At 45.9% G+C, this 27,154-nt stretch overlaps 1 protein-coding gene across 6 annotated transcripts in view; it reads left to right on the plus strand.

Annotated features, from left to right (window-relative positions):
• fgf13a (fibroblast growth factor 13a) overlaps window positions 1-27,154 on the plus strand; it is a 52,961-nt gene that overhangs the window by 19,081 nt on the left and 6,726 nt on the right. For 3 of the 6 annotated variants that reach the window (XM_057043199.1, XM_057043198.1, XM_057043197.1), the window contains 3 exons: window positions 7,272-7,439; window positions 22,368-22,478; window positions 24,778-24,881. In XM_057043199.1, the coding sequence (XP_056899179.1) occupies window positions 7,272-7,439; window positions 22,368-22,478; window positions 24,778-24,881 (383 nt within the window). Of the gene's footprint in view, window positions 1-7,271; window positions 7,440-18,748; window positions 18,971-19,857; window positions 20,778-22,367; window positions 22,479-24,777; window positions 24,882-27,154 lie in introns of those variants that run through there. The other 3 variants (XM_057043203.1, XM_057043200.1, XM_057043201.1) reach the window with 3 other exon arrangements.

Below are 27,154 nucleotides of genomic sequence, written 5' to 3' on the forward strand. Positions count from 1 at the left end.
AGCTGCCCTGTGGGGAGAGGCGAGACCACTCTAACTTGACCTTAGGCGTCACTCTGTCTGCATGTGTGTGTGTGTTCTGCGTAGGTGACTTTAATGATGAAATCAAACGTGTACTGCACCAGCAGCTACGTGCAAATTTAGCTTCTCGCTATCTTCGTCTAAGAAAAAGCCACAAAATTTGATCATTTCATGAGCAAGAATCAATCATCTCCTTTCACTTGAAGGAGACATGCATGCAAACCTCATGAAAACCAGGACTGAATGGTCATTTCTGTTGACCATTGTTCTGGAATAACCCTATTTATTTGAGTCCTTTTTATCTCAGAGCCAGAACTGGGAGATGGAGCTCTGCCCCCTTTTTAGGGCTTTTGTCCTTCACAGAGTGTAGCAAATGAAGGGACGTGTGAGGCTTCTGCCCCTCTCAGGATGCATTACGAGCCACCCGAGCCATCAAATGCTAATCCCATATTTTTGATGATTCAGATGGTGTTGGCGTTAGTTGTTCCTAAATCTCCTCTCCCTGAATGGCTGCCTTTGAATCCTTTATGTAATCCATCATCAAGGCCAAGCTACTTGGGACACTTTGCTCCACTGCAATGGAGAGCGTCCCTCACTGGTTAATATAGCAGAAGGGTCACCGTTAATGCCAGCGTAATCCAGACTGTGAGAGTGCATTTTCCCTCCATGTATTCATACTAAGAGAGGGTAATTTGGACCCGCCTGCTTTGTTTTCACTTTCATTCTGGTAGTTTCTGATCTGATTTAGTTGAATCTCAATATAAACGAGACAGATAACTAATTCATCAAATTTATTTATCTATTTATTTAAATCTGGAGCAGTTTAGTTCTTCACCTCTTCTTTTAACACAATTTCTCCTTAAAACAGTGAGTGTTGTATCTAACAGCTGCAGCAGATGTGACCGGATGTCGTAAAAGAGCATTTCTCTAGTTTATATCTGCTGTTTCTGCCATCTTTTACAGCTCAGTTTCAAGTTTTACCCTTGAGAACAGTGTTTCCCAAATACTGCGACATATTTAACATTTGTGGCACCAGCCGCCCTCAAATCACAGTGAAAACTGAACTGTAATCTGCCGTTTAATCTAATTTTCAATAAACAAACTGCACTGTGTACCACACATAATGTACATCACATTCCAAACCAATATTATACACTTATTTGAACTAGCTTCACCATAAATCAGAACCAGTGAGGGAAAAAGGTCTTGTTTGCATTGAATCCCATTTACATTTATGCATAATACACCATAAAAGCCTCTTTATTCTCTTTCTACACTCCCTCTGTTCCCTCTACAATGGACAGCAGCGAGCTGACGGCTGTGTTTGGTGATCTGATCTGTTTGGCCGCCCTTCACACCATCTCCGCTGCCAATAACCGTGTTCTTGGCAGAGACGCGCCGAATTTTCTCTTCGTAGAGGCGTGTCGCTCGTCACGCAGGCTGATTGGTAATGAGATGGAATAACGTTAGTGGCCACTAATGCTGAAAATCTGACAGAATTTGCTTGATTTATTCGCTCAAATTGCTAAATCTTGTCTGGATTCGGACAGGATTCGCTCCTCTTTTTTGTTTTAACAAATTGATTGAAATTTTCTTGTGTGTGACAGATGGGGTAGGACGAGGGTTAAATACTGAACCAAGACCTCCCGACCCTACAATAAGCTATTAAAAGTGTGCGTGCGGAGAGGCCAGTAGGTGCAGTGAGACTTCTACAGACTGTAGTCAGCCTCTATAATAAAAAATACCTATTCAAAGTAAAAATCTAATGGCGTTTACTGTTTTAGTGTTAGTGTTTAGTTGTTTTAGTGGTACTTATACGCTTGCTTGTGACCAAAATTGTGATTTGCTTGAAGATTTACACCTGCAGGCTGTTCTTAACGAGCCAGCAGCTCTGTCTCTCTCTGCAGGTCTCACCTCCTGTTATGTAACAAGGCGACAGCATTCTCTCAGCAGGCGCTTTCTGCTTTTTCTGTGAATTTATGGCTGTTCACACCGCTGAGTCGGTGAAGGATGCATTTATGACTTCTGCAAACCGGGATTTTTTCATTACTGTGCATTTGTTCCCCCCCCTCTCTTCTCTCGTGGTGTCGACGAAGGTCACGCAGCGCCTGAGCCGACGCGTTAGCGTGTTGAACTGTGCTTTCGTAAAGCCAGATTGATTGAATACATTTTCCCTCTCAGTAACTCATAAAGTATGCCCGCTCTTTGTGCCCAGGGTGAGGTTTGAAGTGTGTGCAGTGTGAAACGGCTCGTGGTTTCTCCAGCATGAGGCAATAAACGTGCTCCGTGAGGCCACGGAGCTGCTGCAGGCTTCCATATCATTTTGAATATGATTAAAATTGTTTAAAATATAAATGTAAACTCCTCAACCTCGCAAGATTGAAGACCTGAAGTTTACATACAGCACTTTAAGCATAGTGAAAAGGACTTTCAGGAACTTTTACTAACAAGGTTATTTTTACCTGGTGAAATTTACCTGGTAATCTGTGTCTTTAAATCATCCCAATGTGGATGTTTTGGTACTTTTGCTTTTTGGAATCTTGACCGTTTCACACATTTTTGACAGCGTATTGCACATTTGCTTCTGTAGACTCGGCCGTTTTGAGGGACCAACTTGAAGTTGAATTTCTCGACCTCGCCGTCCCCTTGCTTCCTGTGACGTTTCCTCCTCTGCTCCATTTTCCACATATAAACTGGTTTGTCGCTTCAGCGCAGAATACTGCGAGTGTATCCCAGCACAACGCTACGGCCCTCAAGAATTCAGAGGAATCTGAAAGTCCTCCCCGTTGTCAGGCAGAGTCCGTGGTTAACAAAAGTTTTCGTTGGGTAATTTTAGTTTTCAAACTCCTGGTTGAATGAAAAATGCTTATGTGGTGGGAAAGCATTGTTATATTTATGCAACAATGTTGAGATTATCATGCGCCTATAGTAGAACCACTTTATCTTTATATTACTCTGCTGCTATCAGGTCACTTTTAATTTATTTTGAACAGACAAGATAAAGTGATTCTGGTGCAGAATTTGCATTGATATCACAGCCTGTGTGGCGTTCGGGCTTTGTTGATCTGATTAGACCTGTATCACCTCCCCCAATGTTTCAGTCTTCCTGAGAGGAAGCCAGAGGTACAGGTACAATCCCATTTGCTCTTTTCAGCTCTTAACTGCTGTGAAAAGGATCCATAGCATGAATCTACCTCAACAGAGGTGTGTGATTCATCCCTTCTGACAAGAAAATTGTGAAACACAGGAGTACATCACAGGATGGAAGGTTCCCCGTCAGTATTTTACGCACGTTTCTGTGTGCATAGATTCATTTGTTGCACTACACGAACAAATCATTTAAGAAAAGAACTAATTTCATAGATGAGATGACATTTAATTGTCTTGCAGTCACATCTAAAGGAAAACATCAATCAGGACTATAATTAGTACACTTTTTTTCTGCATTAATGCTTAACTGACACTCATTGAAGGGCTGTAATGGGCAAATTTAGCAGTGCAACAGAAAGCGTATGTGTGTGTGTGTGTTTGTCTGTGTGTATTTGTATGTGTGTGAGTCAGACAGTGCAGCGTAGCTTGGATCCAAACAGTCTTCAAATATTGATCTGCCAGCTGAGGCGTTCCAGGGATTTTAAGATGAATTAGAAACTTCTGAAAGGTGAAAATAGTTCTCGGAGTGACAAGTGAAGTAAAAATAGCTGTTTTTAAATGCACCAAAAGTCAGTCTGCTAAATGGGATTATTTGTGAAGAGGTGTCAAACGTAAGAGCTGCACCACTGAACTCTAATCCCAGATGCTAAGGAAGCTGTCAGGCTGAGGAGAAGTCTGTTCTGATGCTAAATCAATACCGTTCCATATGAGAGCTGGTGGCGTCTATCATGGGCCTGTCAGAAGCAGTTTTATCACACTCATCTCTGTAGACGTATGATTCCGACGAGCAGATGTAATATATTTGCTCTCCTCTCGGCTCTAATATATCTGTAAATCTGAGTCGCGGGTCTTCGGGCTCAAAGCTGGGACAATATCTGAGAAAAAGATGGAGCAGTACATGAACTGTGTGATCAAATCTGCAGCAACTGCTCGATGCCATCATGTCAAAATGGACCAAACTCTGAGGGCTGTTCTACCCCATGAAGAATTAAGGCAGTTTTGAAGGCAAAAGGGGGTTCCAATGTTTTACTCGCAAGGTAGACCTAATCAAGTGGCCGGTGAGTGTATATTTCATAGATCACATCCAAAGCAGTCCCGACAGTTTGTGATTTAGGTGCCTTGCTAGCCAGCGGTTGCTTTGCTGTACGGCTGGGAGAAAGAAAAGCCTCCAGCAATCAACCCCGATCTCCTGGGAGGCCTCATAATGGAGCAGTGACTCAGGCTGCTATTTGAACAACACTGAGCTAAGGAAAAAATAGAAACGGCAAACTGTCAAGAAAAGCACGTGAAGTGTGAAGGCTGTAAAAGAGATGGAGCTGGCTGGCTAAGAAACCACCCATAGAACCAAACAGATGGAAAGATTTAAATTTGCAATTTTCTTTGCAGATATGTTAAAATTAAAACTGGCATTGCCGTTTATGCGTCATCTGCCTGTGGAAGAATTCTTCAAGCAATTTGTTCTGTTTACAAGACCCAGACAGTCTGAACAAAGGCAGACGAAGAAAGGGAGCGAAGAAGCTCAAGTTCAGCCTGGCTCACTTTCTTCTGCAAGGTGACTTCCAAACCAAAATATAACTCTCCTTTCATGAGATGATGCTCAGTGAAGGGAAGGCCTCCCAGAAGACTCTGTGCTAGATTCAGCTCCTCGCTAAGCCACATTGAGGACACGCGTCTAAAAGACGACAGGAACTTGGGCTACAAGCCCGTTTCTTTGCTTAATTCCGACTCTAATTTAGCGAGTGCGCCATTTGTCAAGTCATGACGAATCTGTTCCACCCTGTTCACGCTCCTCTTATATGAAAAGTGCTACATTTTTCTAGACCTGACAGGGCTTCGGTTGATTACAGCCGTCCTTGAACTCCATCTGAACATGAGGCCAGCAACATTTTGGTGTCACTGCTGATGTTTCGCCACATCAAGCCGCCCCCTCGCTCTCACAGACGCCGGCCTGGCGCGTGAACTCAGCGGGGCAATTTCATCTCCCCTGTTTTATACGCCGCACATAAACATGCCCCACTCATGTTGCTGAGCATGTCAGTCATATCGGGGTCTTAAATAGATGAGCCCCTAACTCCCAACCCTCGTCTGTCGCCAGCAATTGTACCCGATTCTCCTTACTGTGAGATTTATTCCTGTCAAAGCTGCAAGGACATCTATTGCAGCACGTGAAGGGTCCTCGCGTGGAATCGCCGGTGCCTGTAGATCACCGACTGTCATGACCCTGCTTTACAGATGGTTCTATGCGTTCCCCCTGACAGACGGCGGCTTCTCGGTCCCCGCTGCATCGTTCATCAAGCATCCCTCAATCCCAATATGCACTCCTCATCAGGGCTGGGGCAAGGATGCAGAAGACAGGCTGTAAAAGATGGCGCCCGGACCCCTCCTCTCCCCATCCTCCCAGCCCTGCTCGGTTTAATCACAGATGAGCCAGCAGTTAGTGTGCTCATTAAAGAAAAGGTCTTAAATGTTTGTTAAAGTTCTCAAATTTATCTTCCCGCCTGCGTCCCGTGTTTACTACAGCAGCTAAAAATCCATAAGGTTTGGGATCAAGTGCAGCAGCAGCACCTGTGAGTCTCAGCAGTCATATTTCTGGAGACACACATATTTTTCCCCATATATTCCGAAATACCATTAGGATTTCAGTGGTTTTCTTGAGCGAGCGACTGCGCTGCCGACTACCTCCCGGTTCTGCAGGACCGTCTGGCCGCTGCCCCGTTATTGTGACTGTTTATGGAGGAGCCGGGCGGTGACAGTGAGATAACCACGACACCTGGTGATTCATTGCAGGGGGTTTGAAAGTGCGATACCCTGCTGCCTGTGTGTGCGGAGCGAGGCGAATGAGAAGTCATTTTTGGCTCTTATTTTCCTGAAGTTATGGCCCGTTTTATGGGCGCTGCTAACAGGATGGCTCTGACCTTCGCCTCTCAGAAAGGTCTTCCTCTCAAGGCCACGCGGGATCTTTATGATTATCGTATAATCCTCGCATCAAATTCAACAACTTTTCTTCACAAATAAAACAGAAGAGGCTAAATCACAGATATAAACCAAAGTTAAGAACTAGTTCAAGGAATTCACGCCATCAGAGAGGCAGGAAATAGTTCATTTTTCACCTTTGTGAGTAAAAGTAGACGTTTACACACAGAATGCCAACTTTTCTGCCAGTCACTTTCTTGTGGGTGGGGCTAAACCGGAATCTGATTTTGTTAGTCACACGTGTTGTAAGCGGAACTGGATCAAGCGTCACGGCGGCTCTACAGCGGCGGTTGATTAATAGCTTTCTTTGTATCTGTTTTCATTAAACGGCTAAAGTGGCAGAGAGAGAGGCAGGACACCAAAATCCATCAGGGAGAGGAGATGCAGTTCATTTAGGCTGGTTCACATGTAGCTAATCCATCAACACTGAGAAAATAGGTCAGTGATAAAACAAGCAGCGCTGTGCCCAGAAGAAGACAGATGCAATAGAGCCAGGTCGCCCCGACGACGCAGGAGGCTGTTCGCAGGATCCCAGGACAGGATTTCTATTGACGGGTGCAGAGTGATGTTATAGATGCTGCGACAACAAGCATGACCGCATGAAATCAAATCAGGTTACTCCAGTGTCACCTGGGGGCCTTTGCATGCCTTTGCTCCTGCTTGCCTATGCACACGGTGCGCGCGTGTGTGTGTGGGGGGTGTGTGTGAAGTCGGTGATAACCACTCACCGCCTGACTCGGTTTCTATGACGCTCACTTAGAACAGTCAGCAAATGCGACGTCACACAGCACGCCTGGCTTGCAGCTCCGCCACTCCTGCCTGTGCAATCACGCCACGGTTCTACAGTTTTACAGGCGGTTCTCTTGGATTTCTCTCGTCTTACTTTTCCTTTACAGCGAAAACGCCGCTATTGTCGCTTCCATCTCAGCCCCGCTCTCTCTTCTTCTGTCCCTCTATTCTTTACTTCTGTTTTTGATTTGTTCCTATGAGCTATGTTACTGTTAGTTGAAGCTCACTCTGTATCCTGATGTTTTTGATTTGCCTGTGTTTTCTGTGATTCTTGTTTACTTTGGTTTCTTTGTGTGGTGAGCCCTCTAACCCCAGTTCATTCTGTTATGGCACCATCACAGTCCAGGATGACGCTGCCCCAGGTACCCAGGAGTACATTATGTTACGGCAGGACTCCATCCACTCAGCGGATATAAGGAGTAAAGGGTCCCCCTTTCGTGCTAAGTGTCACGAAATCTTCTGCTGCCCCCTGAAGCAAGTCGTCCACAAAGAGAGCTCAGAGCCCGAAGGTTTGTTCGCACCCCCCTTCTTATTTTGACACCCCTCCCCCAACCCTCTCATCTCTCGTTCCTCTCCATTCCTCCTGATATCATGCTCTGCCTCCAGACTGTCTCTTTTATCCCCCCCCCTCCTTGATGTATGACTGTGCAGCAATGTGCAACCCTGTGTGTGTTTTAGCAAATTATATTCATAGTTCTGGCTGAAGAGAACCTGTTAGAGGGCATCACTATAGTTCCTCTGTTGTGCGTATGTGTGTGTGTGTGTGTGTGTGTGTGTGTGTGTGTGTGTGTGCACAAGAGTGTGGCTGCACACACTCATATTGGACCGAGGGGCCCAGCATTTGTAGGTCCTGCTCCACCCTCCCTTGCTAAAACCATTAACTCGGTCACAGCCACCCTGAGGCTCAGGCACAGACCAAAACAAAGCCTAAAAACGGGGAGAAACAGGGGGCTTATAGATATAACAGCTATTGTACAGCCCATCAAGTTCAATGACAGGACAGCTTCACAATCCACTTCCATGGTTTGGGTTGTAGAACAGGTAAACGGAGAGATCCTGCGACGTGGTACACACACACACACACACACACACACACACCACACACACACACACCCTCTCCAAGCTCATGCTAAGGTCAGTCCATGGAGGGAGAAAGGTAGGATCCAATGATAGAAAGAACCCCCCCCCCCCCCCCCCACAGCCGTAGACAGGGCTAAAGGCCTAAAGTGTCTATTTAATCGTTTGCTACTGACGCAGTTCCAAGGAAAAGTCACATTCATTATGACATCATCTCTTCTGGAGATCATCTCAATCTGGAGTTCCGTTTCCTCTCCTCGCAGCCTGACCTCTCAATGCCTCCTTTCCTTCCTTCCTCTCTAACACCTTTCCAGCTCGTGTCAGCATGTTTCCCTTTAATAAACCTTCGTAGATCCAAGAAAGGCTGTAAAAATGAGGATTGTTCATTATCCAAGCATGTTTTCATTTGAGTAGGCTTACTCAGCAGACTGGCTCAGATCGAACTCCTGTGTCTGTTGGAAAAGTGGGTCAAACGGGGTCAACCAGCTCACCTGTTGGCAGGACGTGTGTGATGGACGGACGGACGGGAGCGAATGCATCCTTGGGAGAGAATGAGAGGAGAGAGGAGGAAGAAAAAAGTGCAATAGAGGAGGCCCGGATAGAAAAGTACAGATGTATTATTCAGTTTGGCTGCAGCTCCAGTTGGACGTGACTGAATTTACAAAGGAAGAAGGGGAGACTACGGCTGTTATGTAAGCTGTTTTTAAGGACGTCATTAGCACTCACGCAAGACGCACGCTCCTACTAAGCTAAAGCAGACGCCGAGGAGGCGACAGACGTGCGGATCTGGTGGCAACACCCTTTAGCATCACGTGCGGGACGTTGCTCAGGAACGCGTCGCCAAAATGCATCAGTCTACTGCGACAGGATGACCCTTAACTCCGACACGCAGGAAGCTGAACGCGTTTTGGAGGCTTGATCGTGTTTGCCTCGAACGTTTGGTTGCTCTTGATATGGAGGTTGTCGATTTAATGGCCAAAACAAGATAATAATCACTGTAATAATCACTGTTCCCCTCCGTCACTCATAGTAGGCTGCAGCTAGTAGCAGTGATTCATATGTAATTAGATTTATTGCAGACTACAATCATTTATTGATATTTGGGCTGAGTCAGAAGTGCATATGTCAGCACTTTAACACAGTCACTGATCAGTAATCTAGTTTGCTGCCATGAGACGTGGCCTGAACTTCACTAAGGTGTCTAATAGTGTTATCAGTGTCAGTGCTCGTTAGAGACAGTCTGCATAGCCACACACCTCTTCAGGAGCATTTAACCGCGCCCGAGGATGCGTTAATGCCATGACCACAACACAGGACAGACGTTCGATGGTGTCCGAGGTGGAGTCAGCAGGATGGGGCCGCGCGGTTGGAAAAGGAGTTTGAAAAAGGCCTTTTTTCCTGAATCCTTGACCTTCTCTGTGCAGAGATGTCGAGAGCTGCCGGCGCCCTTGTTTGCGCCGCTGTCAGGTCTGCTTGTGCTGCTGTCAGTCAGAGGGTTCATTCTCTGTCTCTTTGTCAATCTGTATCACGACCGTTCTTCACGCTCCGCTTCATCCTTACGTCATTTCCCCTCCCTCCCTCGCGTCTCCGCTTTTGTGCCTCAGTTTTGTCTGGCTGAGAGAAGAGACGGTGGCTGTGGGTGCTGATCTGTGCCAATACCCCATTTATTATTTAGATGACTTCAACAGTCTGCAAGACTGCAAGAGACAGACTGATAAAGATGTCAAGGAATATTTACACGAGCTTCATAGGAACAGATCCTTGTCAAAGAGCCTCTGAGCCACACAAACCTGTCAGCTCCAAACTCACAGTGCTTCACCAGCTGACTCTTACACAGCGCTGCTGTTGCTCAGAGTACATTTAGATTGTGGTGAACCTGCTGTTTTCAGTCAAGACCAAATTAAATGGCTAACTATCATGCAATTTATGAAAATTTCTGATGCGATTATGAGTTTAAAAGTCCGGTTTAATATCAATTTTATTAAACAGTAATTGAATCAAACTGAAGGAAAACCTGTTCTACGGGACACCAATCGTGCTTTTATTTTGAAATTATTGCAAGTCTCTAAAGACTGAAAACTCTCCTCCAAATTTCCTTAACGAGACTGTCGATAGTCCCGATGAAACGGCAGCAAATGCAAGAGTCAAATCCGGGAACAGCTTTTGCTGACTGGGGCTGTGTTTGGCATCCGTCAGTCGGTAAGGATCAGTGAGTCATGAGGATGTTTGCTAAAGTGGGTCACTCCGCACTTTAACAGGAGGACAGGACAAGTCGGGAGCTGATTTATCAGGCCTTTTAAATCAGCCTGTTGCCCTCATTTACGAAGCAGCTGGAGCCTTGAATAGAGCTATTTGTGGCGAAAGTGTCGGAAGGTTTAACTTCCTGCTTCAAGTGTCCAACAAAGCCCTAAAACGGCGAAAGTGTTTCCAGCTGCAGGAAGTCTCCGTTCTCATGCACCGATCTCTGAATGAGACCTTGCACCTGTGCTGCTGCTGAATATTCAGGCCACTGTCTAATCCGCTTCAGCAGAAGAACTCTCAGCCAAGAAAACGTAATCAGACGTGCAGCCTGCACGCACTGGACGATACGTGCTGACGCCACCATCGGACATCAAAGGTGTCCTCGCTCACACCCTCGCCACAGGTGTTACCTTCAGTCTGTACGAGAGGCAGAACAGACCGACTTTTCTGAGCCTCAGAGTCTCGCTAACATGTGTAAGAAGGTTCGGACGCAGTGATCCTGGTTTTCCTGGACAAACACCTCATTTAATAACGCAAGGAGATGTCGATGAGACGTCCCCGTTCTGTTCCAGACCAGCTCTGCCACAGCTTTATTTGTATTTTATTATCCGATCAGCCATGAGGGCGGTTAGAGGCTCTTGTTAAAGCCTCATGTTTGTGAGAAGATATCTATTAGATAGAAGAAAGAAAGAATTGACCCCTGGAAAATGGAGTCAGTCCGTGTTCTCGTGAGACACCTACTCATACTTACAATATTTGACTTTTAGAACAATTCTGTGCAAACAAGCAACCATTATTTATTAAGTTGGCAAAAGAACAAATTCAGCTTTAATGACTAGACTGGCTGCAGATTGTAGGAGAAATACAATAATCTATGCAATCCTTGGTGAAATATGTTGTTTATTGATTTATGCTCTGTTAGTTTCCTATTATATTCTATTAAGGCCATCACTGTAAAGGAGCATCGATGTTCTGCATTTGTGCGTAGAGTTCTATATTAACCTTAGCCTGCACCCAGAATTGCATATTTCTCTGATCAAATATGAAAATTGTTTGAAACCAGTGCGATGACAGCGTTCTAAATCCTCCTACTCTCAGTCAACGGCAGCAAATGCCTCCCTTTCATCACATGGATCCATCTCAAAATTACAGGCTTTTGAATAAAATACGATCTGCCAGAAAAGCTAAAAGTCAAAGAAAGGCTAATATTTAGTGAAAGCCCTGAAGCATAAATGTGGAACAAATCTCCAGAAACATTATATCACACTCTCGCCCTCATTAGGAGCTTAATGCGATCACTCAAGGTCATTGTAAATGAATCTGCCAGGACAATAAATGGCTTCGGCATAAATAATGCAGAGTGTTAATGAAATGGTAATTCTTTAACTGCAGAGCGCTCTCACCCAGTTGGCAGGCCCTCTCCCTTTCCCCGGCTCCTCCATCACCCTCTCTAGGTGTCTACACACGCGCTGCTTCGACCGGGTGTCACGCATCAGCACGGGGCCCGGGAGTCGTTACCTTTGACCCAAATCTAATTTTTACATCGCGTGCATGTGTCCGGGGGAGCGCTGGACTGAATGGAAAGCAGATGGGCGACACTGAACTTCAGCTGCAGGGTTCTGGGGGATGCGTTCAGGGGAGAGGTTCTGGTAAAGCTCACAAGCTTTACGCTGCCCGTCGTGGCCTCGCTGAGCATTCAGAGTTCTATATTTAAAGCTGCAGAACATCACGAGAAAACGATCTGCTCGACCAGTCCTCAGGTTTGCTGAGGCGACCGTCTGCGTTCGTACGTACTGGAGGATCTGCCGGACCTACGGTCTTATCACAGCACCTTGCGTTAGCCTGCTAATCCACCGACTCAGAGATAATTGGACTTTGTCACTAATCAGATGGTGCCGGCAGATATCGACACCTCTCCCGCGCTCACGCACAGACGCACACAAACGCAAACATTAAGCTAATTGCTCAAGCGTCATCAGGAGACGGGGTGACATCAGGATACGTGCTGGTCCACTCTGGACTCTGGGTGCCTGTTCAGTGACGTAATGGGCCGCCAGTCAGCCCAGGCCGGTGTCGCGCCATCTCCCGTCACCACTGTTCACACGGAGCGCCAAAGCATTAGCAAATATGTCTTAATCTCCTCGCGTTATCTCCTCAGCACACACACACACACACACACACACACACACACACACACACACACACACACAGTGCCAGCTCATGTTGGGATGTTTCATTTGTGTCAACATCTGATCCAGCAACGTTAGACTAAAACGTTCGGAGCGCCTGTTTGCGTCAGCTGCTTCTGCGAACTGACAGAATTTCCAACGCAAAATATCACAGCAGCTGCATCTCCGGGAGGGGGAATCGACCCCCCCCTCCGGTAACCCGATAGGGGCTGCAGTCACTCACACTGATCCCGCAATCGGTAGCAGAGTGCGATCATTCAATCTCGTAAAGCGCGACCCCTGACCGGCCGCATGCTGCGGCAGCCCGCCAACATCAGATCTAACAGGGAGATGAGCCTGCAGAGGTCCAGGCACGTGGAGGTCTTAGCATTTTTTAAAGGAGGCCCATTGGGAGATCAGTAGCACCGCCGGGACTGCTACTCTCAGATGCTGGTGTCTAAACACACGAGTGAACATAAAAAAAATCCGTTTCTAGAAGTTTGCAGGCCGAAATAATTCACATGCGAGTGAAAGCCCAGCTAAACTGGCGGGTGTCTCGTACTTAACTGCACTGATGTCATGTAGGTTTAATGCAGAGGTGCGATGAACGAGGAGAGCTTTCGAGTCATTATGAGGCCGCCACAGGCCGGCCTGGTCGCTGTCACTCCCGCTAAAAGGCTGCAGGGTTTAATCTCTGGTGTGTTTAGGCTGGGAGTGAGCAGGAGCTGGAGAACCTTTGAGCCGCTCTAAATTACAGAGGTTAAAGTGAACTCTGCCGCCTTTATTCATAAAGACACTCTGGTTTAAAGTAAAAGACCTGACATAATATACTGATGAGCAGCATTTTTTTGTTGTTTACACTCTGGATTAAATCCTAAACAACAAACGTCTGCTGCTGATTGTACAAAAGCCGCTGGGTGTGAAATGTAAGTCACGTCAGCAAATACTTAATCTCCCATTTGATTGCTCAGCCGTAGTGATGCGATAATTACAGCGATAATATTTAGTCATAATCGCCGCCGTGGCGGTGGGTGGAAGGAAAGTTTCAGCTCTTGGCAACAGTTGAAGCGAGCGCCTTATTTATCAGGGCCAATGTGTGGCGAATGAGCCACACTGAAGCTCACAAAAGGTGCCACAAAAGGGGCAGTTTTATGACGTGACGTCGCCAAATTGTTTCGATATGAGGATGTCTTGACTACATAAATGATGTAGCTTCCAGATATGAGAGTGTGGCTTCTCATCACGTCACATTAAACTTTTACGGAGCAGACAGAGCCAACATTGCTCTTCTCCTCTAGTCTGGCCTATTTTACATCTATGTAGGGCTCTCCATCACCCCGCAGAGCTCCTCCCACCTGATCTTATCATAAACAAGCCCCAACAACCATCCATCCTCCTTATGTCCCCATTGATTCTTTCTAAAATGAAAAGTGTGACTTAGTTAGTAGAGGTGACCCATTTAGCCGCCCACTTTCCCACGGTGACTCCGTCTGCTGTCGTTTCCAGGTAGTCGGTTCCAGCCAGTAAGGCGGGCTGTAAAAACTCGTACCAGTTTAAACCGTGCTGGCAGACTGTCAGGTACTCAAAGATTCGCGTAATCACTAAGGGAAAACTGACCACGGCCTGGTTCAAATGTAGCACTATTATGCTAGTCAGTTGGGATGGAAGCATTGTTTGTGGACGGTTTTATATTTTAAAAAATACAATCCTCTAAACTCTTAAAAATGGACTTTTGCCACCTCTTTTACTTGTCTTGATTTTACTTCTTGGAATGGCACAGTTGGTGCCTCCGTCATCCTTTGCATCAAAGCATCTGTTGCCTAAAACATCAATAACTTGCAGAGTTAGCCGCTACTAAAATAGGGGGAGTGTGACCTTGTCTTTCTGAGACAGGATCACAAGTTCTCCTTTGCTTCTCCAACAATAAGGAGGCAGTTTAAGTGTCTCAGATGATGCCTTTAATCTCCACTTCCCTTGATGTGTCACACTGGAAGGGGTATGTAGGACAACATCTCGCTGTATTTTGGGACCAGCTAGCCTGGGTATAATTAGCTACAGAGTTACAGTATCAGTGCAGAGTTTCAGAAACTTTGATTTTCTTGGGTTCTCTTTGATGCCAGATGTTGTCTTTCGTTTCCTGGTAGGATTGTGTTTAACAGAAGGGAGGGACAGGTAAATGCCTGGGACACTAGATAGCAAACGCGCCGCTGAACATTTTCTCCAGGAGGAACTTGTCTGACGATTTTCTCCCTCCAGAAAGTCTCTGATGGGCTGAACGCCGTCCCTGTTTAATTCCAGCCATGATTCATTGTCTCCATTCCAACTTACCCCCATCCACCAACTTTTATGATGCCAGGCTGGTTTTTTGCCGTCCTGTTTTCCTTCTCCTGGATTTGTTGCTGACTGTGAATCTTCTTCTAATTCTTCCTCCTCTCCTGTAAATCCCATCGCTGTGATATTAAATATTTGCACCATCTCCGCCTCCCTCCCCAACAATCAATCACAGGGCTTTCGGGCTCCTGCTTAACCACAATAACAGCACGATTTACCCACAATCCCCCAGGGGAGCAGAGAACTTTGGGATCATGCAGTTGGTAGACTCAAACACAAACACACACCCACCTCAACACAGGGAAATTACATTTCAGTTCTCAACACAACATCTACTGCATATAATAGCCCTAAAATACGACAGATTGACCTTTTTATGCTTTTTTCTTTAAATCCCAGGAGACATAAGGGCCACTGACGGGCTGAGAGGGATCTGCGGTGTGTGTTTTACGCCCGTGTGTGTCGCAGCAGGTCGCTGACGCGCCATTAGTCATTCGGCACAAGCTGCCTTCTGAACTCTGGCCATTTCACACGCCGTTCGGTTGGCGTGATTGTCCTCATGATTACAGGCTAACAGGGACACAGAGTGGCTGTGACACGTGAGGGATGCGAAAGCAGAGAAACGGTCAGAGATGCCGAGCCCTCATTTTGGTGTGGATGCCCAGCACGTAGCGCTTCGATAGCTTCTCACGGCGCAGCTGAATGTGGAGTATCGTTTCCCAGCAAACAGCTGAAAACGCTGTGGCAGACGCCCAGCTCTCCAAATGATTTCACCTCTGCCGGAGAGCCATATTTAGTTTGATTGATGTGTGAAATCAAACTGTTTCTTTCGCCTGGATAACAGAGAGCTGCAGCAAGAAAAAGACGCCGGCGCCGAGCAGAGACACTTTGAAGCCATTTGTTATTCCAAAGGTGATGGGTTGGAAAACAAAATGGCAGGAATTCTGTTTGCTCCGAATTAGATTCAGAGTTTAAAGCGAGATAGAGATGGAGAAATGATGCTGGTTTAATGAGGGGAAAATTGGCAGACAGCTCAAAAGTCCTTTTTTTATATCTACACAACACTAAAAATGTGCCTGGAGCCAAATACGACAAACCTACTCTGAATTTAGATATTTTCTGCTACTTTAAGCACAGAAAGTCAACAAATTACAACAATGCTCTGTAAATACATCTGAGAACTAATGCACAGATTCTTTTAACATGTAACTGTTCCTCTGAGACGATGAAGTTTGAGCACTTTTATTCCATTCACATGCTCCCCGTCCACAAGGTGAGGTTCATCCTGGTTTGCCTGCAGGGGGAAATAATGGAAGTCGTGCTCTCCAGTTTCAGTCTACTGACTCTTTGCTTTCATGTCCTGAAAATAGCCCTCTGATACAGATCACACGCTCGTTGCTATGAGTCGACCAGTCAGCCATGACTGTTTTCTAGAGCCCCCTCCCCTCCTGGAGGCCTGAGAGACTGATTTCCTGCTCTGTAATATTTAACCGCCATTCTGAGTGCACATTCTCTCTCTCTCTCTCTCTTCATCTTTTATACACACCCTCTTACGTATGTGCAGTCTCCATGGCAACACATGGTATCACTATGGCACTGTTGGCCTAGCATGTTGCAGGCTGCTGTTATAGTGGATTTACTGCACCAGATCACGCACAAAGAGCAGGCAGCCAGCTAAACGCTGCCAAAGACTTAAATGATTTAGCAGAGGTATCTGTTGTACTTTTTCCCCCTGCTGATAATACAGTTTATTCCAAAAATATATAATATGTCAGGCTAAAAATCTTTATTTCTTCCACCAGTGGTCTCTAAAGATATTAGTGCAGTTCAAGATGAAATCTGTGGTATAATCAGAGGCACAGACTCTAACGTGCAGCTTACCCTCGGATAAATACCCCAAAGGAGGTTAACCTTATTCAGTGCTGCCCAGTGGAGGCCATATTTAAAATTAATTAAACTATTATCATGATATTCCAGACCTATAAAGGAGACAATGCAGCTTTATGTTTTAATAGGAGAAAAAGGTCAACACAGCTCTCAACCATGCGCTCCTGCGCGTAAGAAGCTGCCACCCAGTGGCCGAGGATGGTAATGCAGCAGAGCTGTGGTTCTGGGTGAGACCAAGAAGCTTTAAATTATTCAAAAGGAAAACGAATGCATCATCATCATCATCATCATCATCATCATCATCATCATCATCATCATCATCATCATCATCATCATCATCATCATCATCATCATCATCATGCATATCTTCAGACATGTCCAGATGTTTATAATTGCACCATGACGGAAGCTGAAAAATCACATTTTTATTGATATTTTTCCAAAGAGTGCACATGTGTGAGTACAGTAGAATAAAGGTGCCCCTGGGAGGCCAAAGCAGACTGGCATTCTGAGAGACTGCTATAATGAATGTACCTACTGGCACATGGCCACACAGGTACCTAAATCGTGCACCCAAAGAGGTCGATCTGGAAGTATAGCCGCAAACAGAGCAGGTATAGATCTGCAGGGGCAGAAATGTATCTTCCTTATTAAAACGATTTGGTTTATTATTACACAGAACCTGGAAAAATCCTCATTTTACAAAACTTTAGATCTCACAAATAGCTTTTTGTCAAAAATAAAGCAGCATAATTGTATTTTCGGAATGAACGGCTTTGATATCAATAGAATAAAACCTGAAATAGACACTTCTGAGGCACATGTCTCTCTCTTCATCTTACTGTTCTTCTTCTAATTTTGCAATTCTATACTTAAACTTGGCTGCTTATAAAGATGGAATGGAAGGTTGAAGATCGTCTGGCCCACTTCATCACCTCAGGTGTTTGAGCTGTTTCCTCACCTTTCCTGTCAGAGACAAACTGCCTGGTTTTTAATTCAAAGCCAGGATCTGTAGGTTGTCTATTTGTGCTCAGGCAGCAATCTGGTGAAAATTTAATCTACTCTGCAAAGATTTGTGTCCCTCATCAACATGATACCTTTTTCGTCCATATTTCCTGCAGGTATGGTTGTGCTGGCAGCTCTGTTAGAGGGATTCTATCAGAAAATGTAATTAATGTGTGGTTTCTTCATTCGTCTAAAATTTCTTTGACCGTAAAACACAGTCCAACATGTATGAAAGGAGAGATGATCACACGAAAATGTAAACATGACAGCTGCATCTAAAAGAGCGGCAGATGCTCAGTATAAGTAATGTTTTCTGACACTGACGTGTTTTGATGATTGTGGCGACCTGAATGATTTGAAATTAATCTGATGCCCACTGAGGGAGTCAGACTAAGCAAGGCGTTTTTCTAATGTAGTAGATTGTGTCAATTAAATTTTGGTTTAATGAAATGAAATTTGACTCCATGGTGATCGCGCGGCCCTTATGATAGTCAGCGGACTTCCGCCATCTAGTGGCCAAAGTAGTGTAGTGACATCAGGTCAAAGCTAAATATGGAATGAGCGGCTCATATTTTTAAGTTTATGTTTTAGTATTACAAAATCATTAAATATATTTTCGTGCCTTAAACGCCTCTAATTCGGTCTCATCTTTATGTTTGAAACAGTTATGACAAGACATAATATTGTAAATCACTGTACAGGTCTGCCCAATGATCATAAACCCGAATTTATTTTGACATTTATATGCAGTGGTGGAAAAAACAAGATAGCTTGCAGGGAGCAGAAAACTATAAAGGAAACAAATTCACTTTGCCTAATGCATGTTGTCTCTGTTGGTTCTACATCGATATTTTTCACTCCAAAGTGGACAATCCCGCATAACCGGTTTAGTCAACGCATTATCAGATCATTTTACACGTTTTTTTTTTTTTTTTTTGTAATATGAGAGCAAAGACTCTCTGCCCCTAGAAGGATGTACAATCCCAGTCTTCGTTTACGATTACCCCCCCCCCCCCCCCCACCCCCCCGCGCCCTCCTCCAACAGTCCGCCCCCACCGAGCGCCGCAGTAGACGGAACACACGCCCGACCGACGAGACCTCCAAATGAAAGTTTAATGAGCGTTTTAGGAGTCCTAATGGCATGTCGCTAATGTCCTGTAATGATCTTCCCGTTGATGGCCACGCCTCGGTGCTTCCACTGCGCCTCTGACAGCGGTCTGAACTTTGCTGGAGACAATCCGACTTCACTTCCCTCCTCAGCAGACTGCGAGCGCTCCTCGGACTCCCCCCGCGGAGAATCATGACTTTTCCTCTCCGAAAATCGGTTTCAGGTAGGCAGATGCGATCGCCAATCGTTCTATTTTTCACTTTCTCCGAATTTTTCTGTTGAATTCGCGCGGTTTTATTGACAAAGTTGTGGAAATGGAGCGAAGTTGGTCTGCGGTTGGGAGCTCGGGAGCTGTCCCTGGTCCTGGAAGCCTCCTCTACCATCTTTGCTCCAGGATTGTGACCTTTTGGCCACAGGTCCTGCATTTATTTCACCTGATTCTGATTCTTTATGCTTTATTTGACCTTTTACCTTAGTTTAAATGCGGGTTTCTTATCCACTCCAATGTTATGTTACACTTATTGATGCAAGTCAGGTGTTCACCTGACGTCCACTAATAGGAGGAAATAAAGGCAGAAGCAGGTATGAGGCAGTTTGCCCTGGCGGCTGTAGATGGCACCATTGGTTAGGCTGTAAAAGTGCTGTAGCAGCGGCGTGAGGGAGGGAAGAGGTTTGGTCATTCATTCACCAGTGAGTTTATCTTCTAAACGCTGCGTGCGTGTGTCCATAGGTGTGAGCAGTGATGCACACTCACTCCTGGTGCCATTAGCTGGTCTTTGACACTGGAAAGGAGACATAGGCCAGCATTTAATGTGTGTAAAGGTTATGGGTGTCATTTTAAAATGAAAAGTGTATTTATTGTCGAGCATTTAGCATTTTTTAAACCCCTCTGTCCAAACAAAGCAGCGGCCAACCAGCTTCTTTCCCCAGATACAGTTTTATAAAACATCCACATCTTTCTTCCTCTCTCTCTCTCTCTCTCTCTCTCTCTCTCTCTCTTTGTCAACACATCCCCACCCATTTGCGCCATACGCCCCTTTTGTATATGTCGGCCAATGTAAATAATCTGGCATGGAGATGCGTTCTCTGTGTCTCAGTAGTTCCATGCCCAGCTCTCTCTCCCTCCTCCCCACTCCTCTATCTCTCCCTGCTCCGGTGGGTTGATGCGCTGAGCAGCAGCGGCTGCTGCAGCGGGAGCAGCTGAATCTGCGCGTTGCGCCGCATCCGCGATGAGGCGCCTCCTGTCGGCTCCCTGCGTCTCCCCCTCACAATTCGGATCTCCTCGGTGACTCCTTTTTTGCGTTTTTCTTCCTAAAGCGGCGTTCAAGTCTCCTGTACAGCAGGTGCAGCGAGAGGAAACAGGAAACACTTTTTTTCTCTCTGCAAACAGGTGTTTGACGCACAGTCGGGTTCGTGCACGGTCCTCTGTCTGCCATGCGCGCAAACATGTAGTTCAGTAGGATGGTGCAGATCTCTCCCAGAAGCCGTGGCGGCTTGTTTCTACTGTGATGGTGAGAAAATGGCACGGGTGGAGGCACACGCAGCCCGTCGTGGCGAGAGTCTTCACACAGCTTCGCTGTGGAGCTCGTGTTTCTATTTTTAAAGTTTCACTTTTTCTCCAGGGATAACGCCTAACTTCCTGCAGACGCCACTACCATGGACATCATCTGATTGTTGTTTCTCCTTCACTGGGACTATTACATACTCCACATTTGATCCAGTTGATCATTTCTGCTCTTGAACTAGACTTTAACGGTACCACTGCGTCGGATTTCTCGAGTCAAAGGACCAAAATCCGTTTTTATCTGCGGAAGTTTCGGACTGTGCTGCCAAGCTGGCCATGGCTGCAGCGATCGCCAGCTCCCTCATCAGGCAGAAGAGGCAGGCGAGGGAGCGGGAGAAGAACAATGCCTGCCGCTGCGTTAGCAGCCCCAGTAAAACCAAAGGAAACTGTGAAAAACCCAGTCGGCTCAACGTTTTCTCCCGAGTCAAACTCTTTGGCTCCAAAAAGAGACGGAGAAGACGTCCAGGTCGGTTACGTAATTTCATCAGGCTGCTGTGCTTTTGATCATGAGTTAAAAGATGTCATCTTTTCAAACAACCCCTTTCTCCTTGTGAAAGATGCATTTCGCTGGGTTCTCCTCCAGATTTATGGATGATGAGAGTGTGTCAAAGTGAGACGAGAGGACACACTGTCAGATTCGGTCCACGTGTTCCACTTGTCACCGCAGGACAAATAAGACATGAACTCTTTGTTTCCACTCCCTCTTAGACTGTAGAGCTCCTGTTTAGGGCTGGAAATAAAGAGTTAAAACAATAGTTCTATATTTAATCTTCTATTCTTCTATTTATCTTCATTTCTATTATCTTTATTAATGCTAATGCTAATTGCTTAAATACATGTCATTCCTAGTTTACTTTTAAAACAGTTTAGGGCAGAAATGAATGACTGTAAAACATGTTTGCACATGTCTGTTATCAACAAACGTCTTGAGATATGATGCTTAGTCAGGTTCCAGTAAGTCGATTAATGCAATACCTTGTTCCTGCCCTGCTTACAACCACCTTCATCCTCACATATTCATTTCATTTATACAGTTAATCTATAAATCAGCACATGAATCAAACATCTTTTGTCCAAACTTCCATTTTCGGGAGTCAGGCTTGTTCTGTACCCACAGAGTGATGTCACCGGAGGAAGGAATTCACCAGCATCCTCTTTGGGTTGATTATAAACACGACATACAGTATGTGGGGACGGGGGAGTTCACAGCATGTTTTCTGTCACTATGGTGACCTAAATGATGTAAAACAACAATTATATTTCATCTGCTGCTCAAGCTGATTCTCTCCTGCAGACGAAACTCTGATTAAGAAGCTCCTGTTTGCACATGAAACACAACCATAAAACACAATCAAGAGACTGTTATGAAGTTCAGTGTCTGGCGTATGTGCTCGCTGCCTCGTCCCCCTGTGCCGACAGTACACGCTTACACGTGCACACATCCATCTGTAAAACCTGGATATCCTCAACATGTAGGATAGTAAAGCTAGACTTAGGGCAGGCACAGACAGATGGATGGAGCTGCACAACTGGTGGGAACGATGCCCCCAGAAGCTGCAACACTCCTGTAAAGGGGGCAGAACGCAGCAGCACACCCCCCAGGCCTGCCCTCCACTCTGCTCCGTTACTGGTGCACACGTCTGACTCTGGAAGTCTCTGCTGTGTGCAGCTCCTTGTCTGCAGCTTCAGAGAACATGGCCAGTGCTGTCACTCTCATAAAGCTTCATCTCCATATCATTAAGAGTGACGGGGAAGCTTTACGAGGCACGATGTTGCTGAATAACTCAAAGTTGTCGCAATTTTCTTTCTTTTTTTATGAACTATTTCCAAATTCATGCTGGAAAGACGTGTTTCGATTGCTGGAGTGTCAGAGCAGCCAGCACAAAGCCACCCAGCTGAGCTCTAATTCATTTTACTCAAATGATTATTGTCTTCCAAAATGGCAGAAGCACCGAGCTGATGCTAACGCTCCAAATGGTCCCTTTAGATGAGGAGCGCCATGAGTATTTGACTGCGAGAGTTCTCATCTTCTCCTCTCTGTGCCCTGTCTCCACAGAACCCCAGCTGAAGGGGATCGTGACGAAGCTGTACAGCCGACAGGGTTTTCACCTGCAGCTGCAGGCCGACGGAACCATAGATGGAACGAAGGAGGAGGAAAATGGTTACAGTAAGTCGCTGTGGGAGGTGTTGTTTCTGCACAGATGTTTACAGGAAATGGACTTGAAGAGAGATCTGGTGGGAAAAAAGGGCCATCTGCTGTTGCTCAGCTGTCAATCAGCCCCCCCGTTATGTTAATACTGTTATATCTACACTATACACACGGTCTATGGAACAATCACACGTTTGGTTGCCTCGTCTGCGGCTACAACCCCTGAAACTTCTCACTTTTAATTCACCATCAGTGCAATTCAGCTCAAGTAAATCGCCGTAAGATGCAGAGCTGATGAGGATCCATGTGCGACACCGAGCCAGCTGTGATGTGATTGTTGCCGTAACAACAATAAACGGACACGAATGCTTCCGGGGGCCTCTGAATTAATAGCTTTGTATTCAATTACTCCTGTGGTGGACAGGGCAGATGCATCGTACATAAAAATAGCAACTGTGCGTGCAAGTGCATGGTGTTTAAGGTGGGCGTGCACGTGCACCTGTGCACCTTTCACCGCCACCATGGCTGAGACCGTGGCCAGTTTGTGAAGAGAACATTTAAGAGTGCAGGAGACTAGGAAAAGGAAAGAGAGCGGAGCTCTTCACACTGCTCCAAAAATAGTGTTGTTAGGCGCTGGGTGCACTTGTCTCCATGGTGACGAAGAGCACAGTCCTCTTGGAGCTCATGGTGTCTTGTGATGGTGGGAAAGGACACACACACACACCCACACACACACACACCCACACACACACACACACAGACTTAAGAATTTGATCTCTGCTTCCTGGACAGATTTTTGTGAGATTTTAAAGATATTTCCTGCTTTGGTGTCATTTTCAGAAGAGATAAACAATCAGAACCAGCTAATGATACAGATCTCGCTGATCTACATAAAAACTGACCTGCAGGCAACTGTGTATCCGTCGTATTGGATGACTCTCAGCTGTAGGGAGTGTGTGTCTGTGTGTGTGTGTGTGTGTGTGTGTGTGTGTGTGAATGGGTGGCGGCCCTGTCATCCTCTCCAGTGTGCTAAGGTGTTTCCAGGAGCCAGGAAGTAATTAAGTTTCCCCTCTTGAAAATTTCCATCAGTTAATCTCCTTGAAATGAAGTGAACAGCAGGTGCACATGTGCGTCAGAGGGAGGCTCTGGAAACAATACAGCTCAGGAAGGGTGCATCCATTAATAATAATAAAAAAGATTTAGCAGAAATGTATTTAAACGCCTCTAAAGTGTGTCGTAAACCTGAATAGGCCTGTGGATGTGGGCTGTTTTCACCGTGTCTTAACTTGCTTCACGGGCTGAGAGCAAGGGGAGATTTTCCAATCTCGTGGGTCCAGTGGAACAAAGATGAAGCAAAAACATGATCTTAAATACATCTGGAGACATAGCTGAATCCACAGACCCGCAGAATGTGCTGATGGAATAACGACCTTTCCATTGAACCAAGAACATGCCTCTAACGTCCGTTTACCTTCTAAATCCTTTATGAGTTTCTCTGGCTGTTATCTACAATAAAGAATCCCCGGTAGAGTGAGCAAGTAAGGGTTGTGTTAAAGCTGCCGGATGCTACAGCCCGTCAGGAAGCTTCTCCTGCACTCAGAGGAGTCGGCAGGAACAGATTGACTAAGTGCCTTTCAACAGTTTGTAATGTAAGGTCAGACTGTGACTCACGGCCGAGCCGACGTGAAAATAAATTTTAATTTGCTCCACTCGCATTTGGCTAATCCTGGAATAACACGCTCTAACGTGAAAATGTGCGCTCCTAAAAGGAGATGTTTACTAGCAGTGTTGGTAGAAGCATCGTTTAGGAGGATTTTCACCAGTAGAAGACAAAAAAGGGCCTGTTTTTTTTTCTAGTTCAGGTGGATGTGCATGTGCTTCCCACTGTTTCCTGCCAGGAATCCCGTGCAGACTACCAGGGACTGCGGGCCAACACTAATTGGGTAGGGGTGTAGCTCGCCGACAGGCTGGGTTACTGCTGGCTCTCGGCGCCTCACGACTCAGCCTGCTGGTTACAGCCAGGTTCATCCGTGTGATTCAGCCCGTTTAGTCAGAGCCGCGTCTGCTGCAGAGCTGCACAGGTTCGCTGCTCCGTAACTCAGACGGGCTGTAATGTCTGTAAAGCGGAGGACACCTTCATCCTGCAGAACTGTCCTCTTATTTTTTCCCAACGTCAAAAATAAGAGGACAATTATTTTAAGCCAAGACGGCTGGAACCAATATACTTTGCTAAAGTTTAGGGATCCATCTTTCCGAGAAGAGCTTTTCCTTGTGAATTGAATAATTCAATTTCATGCTTTTTGTTTCTGCTTTGCAGCCATGTTCAACCTTATTCCAGTGGGCCTGCGGGTGGTGGCTATCCAGGGGGTGCAGACCAAACTCTATCTGGCTATGAACAGCGAGGGCTACCTGTACACATCAGTAAGTGTCTGCTTTTTTCATCCTTATGTGCACGTCTCTGTTGATTAAAAGTTCAAGGGTTGTTTGAACAAGCCAGTAACCTGCCTGAGCTGCCAGGCTCAGATGGGCCCATTCATTTTTGATTAAAAGTACAATCTAATGAATTATTCAGCCGCCAGCCAGACTCTCCCCCTCCTAAATGCCACCATCTCGTTGTGCAGCAGGCATCAACGCGACGACCCAGAGGGCACGCAGGCCCACGCTCTGACTGTCTGCAGCCAGTCCTGCTAGTTGAATTAGTAAAGACTGCTGGGTACGATAAAGGTCTCATTTGGCACAAATGATGGGGATCGATGGAAACCAGCTCAGAAAGAGCCAAGAAGACCTAATGATTGTGCACCTTTTTAATTCCACAGCTGCCCGTGGCAAAATGTCTCTGAAGGAGGACGGAAAACTGGCCACACTCCCTCTTGAGAACCTTTAGATGGACTCAGGACAACCCTATTGACTTTAGCCGGACCTCTTTACCTTCATGTGTTATGGGATGACAGGATGTAAAAGCAGAGCTGCGCACGTTAACGTGACCCAGTGCAGTCAGGCATAACACCGGTCCCAGTCAATGATTAGTACGACCAAAACCTGACAGCATAATTGCTGCAGTGGAGTGATTGTGTGGTCCGCTCATAATTCCATTTTAATAAGTGTTTGACAACATGTTGGTGGAGCTGCCTGCTGGGATTATACAACAGTAATTCAACGTGTCGCCACACTACACACAGGGACACACACTCCTGCGCCACATTTAGCGTGGCTCCCCACCAGTCTGCAGTTGAGTGATTTTAATGTCACCAGCTTGGCTGACAGTAATTGGCCACACGCATTAATCCTGTACTGGATTAGTTTTCAGCCTCTAAAAGCAGGGACATGCAAATGTAGCCGTCTTTGTCAACATCTTACAGTAGCATGTTACGCGAATAATTCATTTTCAGACAGAAACAGGCTGCAGGTGCCAAAGCTGTTACCCACAAATGCGCCGTTTTTCCCAGCTAGTGACCACATGGCCTGGATCAAAAGCTCGGGTCCTCGTTTGACCACATCCAGGCCAGTCGGCTCCCCAAATAGCTTAAACTGGATATAGATTTTTAACTTCTACATAATAAGTATTTATTTGTTTGAGTCTTATAGTGCTGGTCGTTTGGTTGGAGCCTCAAATGCATGAGATGTAGATCTTAGGGCTGGGGCTGGGGGTGGGGGTGAGGGGGGTTTAAAGCTTGCAGCTTGAGCTAAATTGGAAAGTGAATTGAAGTGGATTGAATTGAATGTGGAGCTGGCTGCCTGACAGCCTTGCTCAGATTGCTCCTATAGCAAAGTGAAGTCACACAGTAAAGCAGCCAATAGCAGGTCGGCGTTGGTGGGAGATTCCCAATCAACAGCGGAGTGACAACAGATGACGCACTCTGGGTTTGGGGATGGGGGGGGCACTGCTGCAGGGATCTGGCTGTCTCTTGTTCTTCTTTGTACTTGTGCACAAATGCATGCATGAATCGCAACGTGAGCGCACTCTGAGTTAACGCCTTGTGTAACAAGAGAAGCGCATAAATATTCAGCATAATTGATTCACATGATCCTTTTTCCTGCCGTTAGAGCACAGACGGGGCCGCTTGCACGTGCAGCCATTTTTACATTTTTACAACTGTGGGATGTGTACGTGCTGTATAAGTGCCTACTGTATATGGAGGGGGGGGCGAGTGGTGAGAAGAAGATGCACATGTGTGGGTGAGGGAGAACGCAGTGAGAATCTGATCTTTCGGCATCAACGTGTGGGAGAATAAGCAATAGTTCATTTATTAGTTTTTTCATTGCTGTCCTCGTTCCTCATTTCCTCTCATATTTGCACAGCTCAGAAGCAGGAAATTTAAACGTGAAATAAACACTCGTCGCACACCAGTCGGCAAGGCAACGGAACAGGTTTGCTCATGTTGCGGGTGAAAAGGACGTGTGGGTTTATATCTGCTCCGTGGGGTTAGATATCTCAAAAGCAGTGCTTAACGTGGTGTTAATAATTTCCTGGTTGGGTCATATTTGAATTAGTATGAGTCACTGAGGCTCCAGAGGAGTCTCATCCAGGCTGCTGCTTGTGAGTGCACGTAAAATGGAGAGTTCAGGGCTCCTGGGAGAGAGATATTATCAGGTTAATATTGAGGATTTTCACTGAAATCACTTTCATTTTAAAACCTCTCCCATGGCCATGAATCCTCTGTCCCGGTGGGTAGAGAAAGAAAACAGGTTGCCAG

Source organism: Takifugu flavidus, chromosome 9 (genome assembly GCF_003711565.1).
Source record: "Takifugu flavidus isolate HTHZ2018 chromosome 9, ASM371156v2, whole genome shotgun sequence".
Lineage (NCBI taxonomy): Eukaryota > Metazoa > Chordata > Actinopteri > Tetraodontiformes > Tetraodontidae > Takifugu > Takifugu flavidus.